Raw genomic sequence first — 5,446 nt, 5'->3', positions numbered from 1 at the left:
CCCCCCCCCCCCCCCCCCCCCCCCCCCCCCCGCACAATTCTGGGAAGGTTATCTACACAAAGGAAAGTGTTCTGGGCAGGCATTTACACTCAGGGTATCTGTTACAGTAGATAAGGCAACCCTGGCCTTCCAGGGGTTTATAGCCAGCGAGGGAAGATTGATAAGTAAAGGAATAATTAACAGTAGGCTGTGCTGGATGCTTTGGAAGGTTTGTACAGAATGCAGTGGGATCTTAGGGAGGTTTAAAATTTTGCAGGAGGGGGGAGTGTCAGGGAAGGCAGACAGAGGAGATGGTGCTGAGATTGAATTTTAAAGGCTAAGTAAAATTTTTCCAGCTGGTCCTTGTGTGACAGACAGTGAAGCAGATGAAAGAATGGAGTTGCAATTGTCTGGTCTGGAGAGTGCGTCCTAGAGTGAGGAGCGTGGGTGGGACGAGACCTTAACGGGGCCTCTGTGCTCTCTTAGGCATTGGGACTTTTAATCTGAGGAGATGAACAGAAGGAATGACTTTTTAGGAAGTCGATTTGGGGGTTGTAGCACTGCCCTCAAATTCAGTTTCTTTGAATGTGGCTGTTAAGTTTGGGTTGCTGGTGGTTCCAGACAAGCCAGAGAATGACATGATGGGGGAGCCAGTCAGAACAGACTCTTCCCATCATGGGAGTCTCAGATTTTAGTGGGAATTCCCAGTAATTCCATCCTCTGTTGAAGATGGGGTTGTGTGTTGTCGGGGGGGTTGGTAGCAGGCTTTCATGGCCTGTGGCATTCTGAGTGTTTGAGAGTGACACGTCTTGGTTTGGAAAGGCCACTGGAGGTCATGGAGAAGTAAGTGTAGGGGATTTCCCGCTCCCCACCTCTACTCCCAAGAACCCATTCTCCCTCTGTGCTTAGAAATGGTCAGTGTGTCGTGCGGCGCTGGGGAGAATGTAGAAACAGCTCAGGCCCTGGATGCTGGGTGGGAATGAAGGACTTGCTTTAGATAGCCATTTTGTGATTTTGCAGAGGAAGTGGAATGAGATCAAGAACGTGGGGTCCCCAGGGGCTGCCAGGGGCTGAGGGGAGAACTTCCTTTTCCTATAAACATGAGCTCTGACAGGGAACAACACACAGTGCTGTGTTTTTGCAATAGGTGGTTTATGAAAACAGGAAGATCTTTGCTCCTACTGTGAGGATTGGAAGTGAGTGCTGGGGAGGAACTGAGGCTAGAGACTGTTCTAATATAGATCTCTGGTAGGGCGGATCACGCATTTGAACACTCTGGGGAAGGGGCTAGGAACATGGGGTCCAAATCCAAAAGACAGGCTAAAATCTGCCTGTCTCCACATTTTAGCTGTGTGACTTTGGCCAAGTTACGCAACCTCTCTGTTTTAGGTTCTCCAACTGGAATGAGTCATAATACTGCCCCCACCACCCCCAACATCAACAACAATAACAAAACTTCGCGTTTATTGAGTACTTACAGTATGCCAGGCACAGAGCAAACATGGTTTAGCTTCATTGTCTCATTTCTTAACCCCACCCCGTGAAGTAGGTAGTGCATTGTCAGCATTTTACAGATAAGGAAACCCGGGCACAGTGAGGTCAGTAGCTTCCCCCCCCCCCCGCCAAAAGTCAGTAAGCGGTGCAGCTAGGGTTTAAGTGCAGACAGCATGAGGCTGGAGTTTAAGGCATTGCAGAGCTGTTCTGAGTTTTGAGGGAGATTATGTATGTGTAATGCTTAATATAGATGTAGCTCCGGGTAAGTATTTGGTACTGTTAGCTGCGCCTTGTGTTCTGAGCCTCACACTGCTCCTTTTTGTCTCTCACAGAAGCGGCTGACACAGGATGATGATGCCGATGAGGTGGAGATTGCTGTTGACAACACAGCCTTCATGGATGAGTTCTTTGCTGAGGTAGGAGACCTTCCTGTGGTGTTTTGTTTTTGTTTTTGCTTTTCCTCGATGTACATAAGGAAACACAGCCACTGTGTAAAGAATAAAACTTGGCTCTTTCAAGGGCAGCAGAGGACGGTCGGTCTTTTCCTGGGGTGGGGGCGGCCAGACCAAGAAGTTGCTCGGAGATTCTCTTCAATACCTACTTGGGAGGGTCTGGATTTTTAATCTTATTGAGAAAGTCAGCAGAGGGTAAGTTATATGTAAAGAGATGTTTTTAAAGTTTTACGCTGCATGACAACATTTTAATGATACCCTTTCTTGCCTAAATTATGTGATTTCAATACAGAATCAACCGTGGGGGTCACAGTCGTGAGTGTAAAAGAAAAAAAAATTATGTTTTTAGGCCCGTGATTCAGATAGATCCGATTTGTTGTTTCCAAAAATTCAGGCCCTTTGACTTAATTCTAGTGATAACTGAAACACTAAGAAACCACCAGTTTATTTTTTTGGAAGTTCAACAGGGGCAAAGATGGGTTGCCCCCACCGACAGACCCGCATAATCTTTGATCTGGAAGGTCCTTGTGGGGAGTGCCTCTGTTCGATGGTAAGTGGTGGAGTACAGTGTCAGGGGGCTCAAATCTCAGCCCTGCTTCTTACCAGTGGTGGTTCCTTCACACGCTGGTTTTCCATATCTGTAAATGGGGACTGATACTATAATTCCCCTTAGGGTTATTATGAAGATTTCATGGAATAATGTTTGTAAAGCATTCAGTGTAGCATCTGACATGTATGTGCCTGATGGATGATCCTTCAAAACAAAAGCACGGGGGCGCCTGGGTGGCTCAGTCATTGGGCGTCTGCCTTCGGCTCAGGTCATGATCCCAGGGTCCTGGGATCTGGGATCAAGCCCCGCATCAGGCTCCCTGCTCCGCGGGAAGCCTGCTTCTCCCTCTCCCACTCCCCCTGCTTGTGTTCCCTCTCTGGCTGTCTCTCTCTCTGTAAAATAAATAAAATCTTAAAAAAAAAACAAAAAAAACCCCAAAAGCACGAAAAGTTCAGTCCCGGAAGTTTCTGCCATCATACTGTGTTTTTTTTTTTGTTGTTGTTTTTTAAATTTAGGCTTTTTATTTTTTTGGAAAGAAGACAAGAAGGGCCACATTCTTTCCCGCAGGAAGAATGTGGGCACCTCCCATCTCTAGATCGTGGATGTGGAAAGTCGCCCTCTAGCTCTTGTCTAAATAGCTTGGTGGTTCATGGCAGGTCATCTGTGGGAGTCGTTAGTGGGTGGGAGCAAACTGCAGTGTGTGCTGGCCTGACTGGGAAGTTGCCTTGAACTTGCTCTGCAGTTCCCCACCCTCTCCCTGGGTGGGTCTGTCCTTCTGGTCGAGGAGTCACCGTGAGACCCTAGAGCACTTGAGTTTTGTGAGTCCAGGGCTGTTTCAGGTGTGGATCTTGGAAGGGAAATGCCTTTTCAGGGGTAGGGAGGACCCCTGTAGGCCCTATAGCTTGTTCTGATCTTGCCCTGGATAAGCAGATACATTAGAGAACTTCTTCCCTTAGATAAGGCAGCTTTGCCTGTAACTGTGCTTCACCTCTTCTAAGCCAGTGCAAGGGTCCCTGAAGGGCAGTGTCCCTTGTGAAGTGGGAAGATGGTGGGCCTCCATGACGTGGTCTCAGTTCATCCTCAAGCATTTTGTAGCAGTTGACGTTGGTCCAGTCACTTAACGCCCCTGGCCTCTAATTCTGCTCTGGAAATTGGGAATGTCAGCACTTACCTTTCAAGGTCGTTGTGAGGATAACATGAGGATCACACATCCAGAAAGCGTTCTCTAAACAGAAAAGTGCTGGCTAGATCATAGTCATTTTTGGAGCCTTAACAAGAAAGACCTCGAGGGCTGCTTTTCTTTTTTGCTTTCTCCTTGTCAGATGCTTTTCTGTCATTTAGGAAAAATAAACCCAAACCCTGTCATATTTAGGGTGGAGAAGGGTACTGCACGGTGGGGTGGAGAGAGAATCATCTTCGGAATTAAGTTCCTTATCTGCTACTAACTGTGATCTCGGGTACATTTCTTGACTTCCCTCAGTCTCTGTGAGCTTGTCTGTGAAGTAGGGAGCAACATTAGTCACCTCGCAGATTTGTTGGGGAGTAAAGGAGCTGACACTCAAAAAGTGCTTTGTGTGGGCTTAGGTAAATGTCACTCCCCTGCTTTCCATCTGATGGGGCCCCGGGAGGGTAATGCTGCAGTGGGGCAGAGGTGGGGGAGGGGGTGAGGGTGGCCACGGACGGTGGAAAGAGGCCACGCGGGCTCTGGCTCCCATGGGTCCTGGTCCGGATCTCAGCACTGCCCTGACCAGCGGTATAACTTTGGAAAAGTTGTTTCACTACCCTAAACTCCAGCTTCCTCTAAAGCAGGAATAGTGGTGTTACCTTCTGGATTTTGTAAATATAAACCGAGAAGGTATGTGGATGTACGTAGCATAGCACCTGACGTACAGTAAGTATGTCTTCAGTCTGTTTGAACTGTCCTCACTGTTCCATTCCTGATGTGTTTGGGAATGTGGTCTGGAAATAGCCTTGAAAGTGGGATAAAGCAATTGCCAGGTAATGGGGTTTGGGGAAACGAGGGGGGGCCCCCATATGTGGCTGGGGAACATAACGAGTGCATCCTGCAGGAATATAGCTAAACAGATTGCTTGGGAAGGCACTCTTGTGACACACCTTGTGTTTGGACTTGTTCCAACAAGCAGGTCACCCACGGCTGTTTGTCGAGGACCGAGTGTGTGAATCACAACCCCGTCAGAGAGGCATGTGCAAGGTGCAGGTGGAGTCACGGGACCAGGACGCTTTCCAAAATGTGCACTGCACTGTAAAACTCAAATGGTTTCTACATCTTCTCAGCTGTTACAGAAAGAAATTGGCCCTTGGGTCTCCGGGCCTTGGATGATTAAGCCAGGGGCTGGTAAATGATAAACCTCGGATTATTGTCTAATTTGTGCTTGTTTGTATTTTCTTTGCTCTGTTTGCTCAGTTGGCAGAGAGAACACATTTTCGGAGGAAGCGGACCTGCCTGAGAAGGCAGAAACATTAGGGGCTTATTCTTCTATATTCATTCGTCCGTTCAACAGAATATACATGTGCTTACTGTCTTTCACACAGCGTGTTAAGGGCTGGGGCTCACAACATTCTGTGTGACAGGGTCCTTTGCCCTCTGGTGGCTCTTTGTCTGGTGAGTCACAATAATAGAAATGTCCACAGGTCCTAGGGGAGCACAGCAGGGGAGAGAGGAAGGTGAGAGAAGGCCCCAGTGGTTCTTAACTAGACCTGCCCCTCAGAATCACCTGGGGAGCCTTTTGCCCATCCTCCTGCCTCGTTCAGAGGGCCTGGAATGGCTTAGACTTTCAGATTTTTGGGATGATTCTTTTGCCTCTCCAGTTATGAACCGCTGCAAAGTGACGGGGAGCCTTTGAAGGTGTTAAGCAAGGAAATGCTGAGATCAGGGTGTGTTTTAGGAAAATCGTTCTGGTGGCAGTTTGTGGAGGGCGGGAAAGGCCAGCAATGGAGAGACTAGGCAGTT

General features: G+C 48.2%; 1 protein-coding gene across 7 annotated transcripts in view; it reads left to right on the top strand.

Moving 5' to 3' along the window:
* Positions 1-4,861, top strand: part of STX3 (syntaxin 3) — an 18,789-nt gene extending 13,928 nt beyond the window's left edge. Inside the window, exons 2-3 of one of the 7 annotated variants that reach the window (XR_012381788.1) lie at positions 1,806-1,889; positions 3,956-4,861. Coding sequence is in view for 1 of the 7 variants with exons in the window: in XM_073904566.1 (XP_073760667.1) it covers positions 1,806-1,889; positions 4,620-4,742 (207 nt within the window). In the remaining 6 variants the exon portion in view is untranslated. Of the gene's footprint in view, positions 1-1,614; positions 1,702-1,805 lie in introns of those variants that run through there. The other 6 variants (XR_012381792.1, XR_012381790.1, XR_012381791.1 and 3 more) reach the window with 6 other exon arrangements.
* Positions 4,862-5,446: the final 585 nt, after the last annotated feature.

This window comes from Callorhinus ursinus, unplaced genomic scaffold (genome assembly GCF_003265705.2).
Source record: "Callorhinus ursinus isolate GAN/ISIS: 27379988/994484 unplaced genomic scaffold, GSC_fseal_2.0 scaffold21, whole genome shotgun sequence".
In the NCBI taxonomy this organism is placed as follows: domain Eukaryota; kingdom Metazoa; phylum Chordata; class Mammalia; order Carnivora; family Otariidae; genus Callorhinus; species Callorhinus ursinus.
Note: the sequence above shows the minus strand (reverse complement) of the source record. Positions and strands in the feature narration are given on the sequence as shown.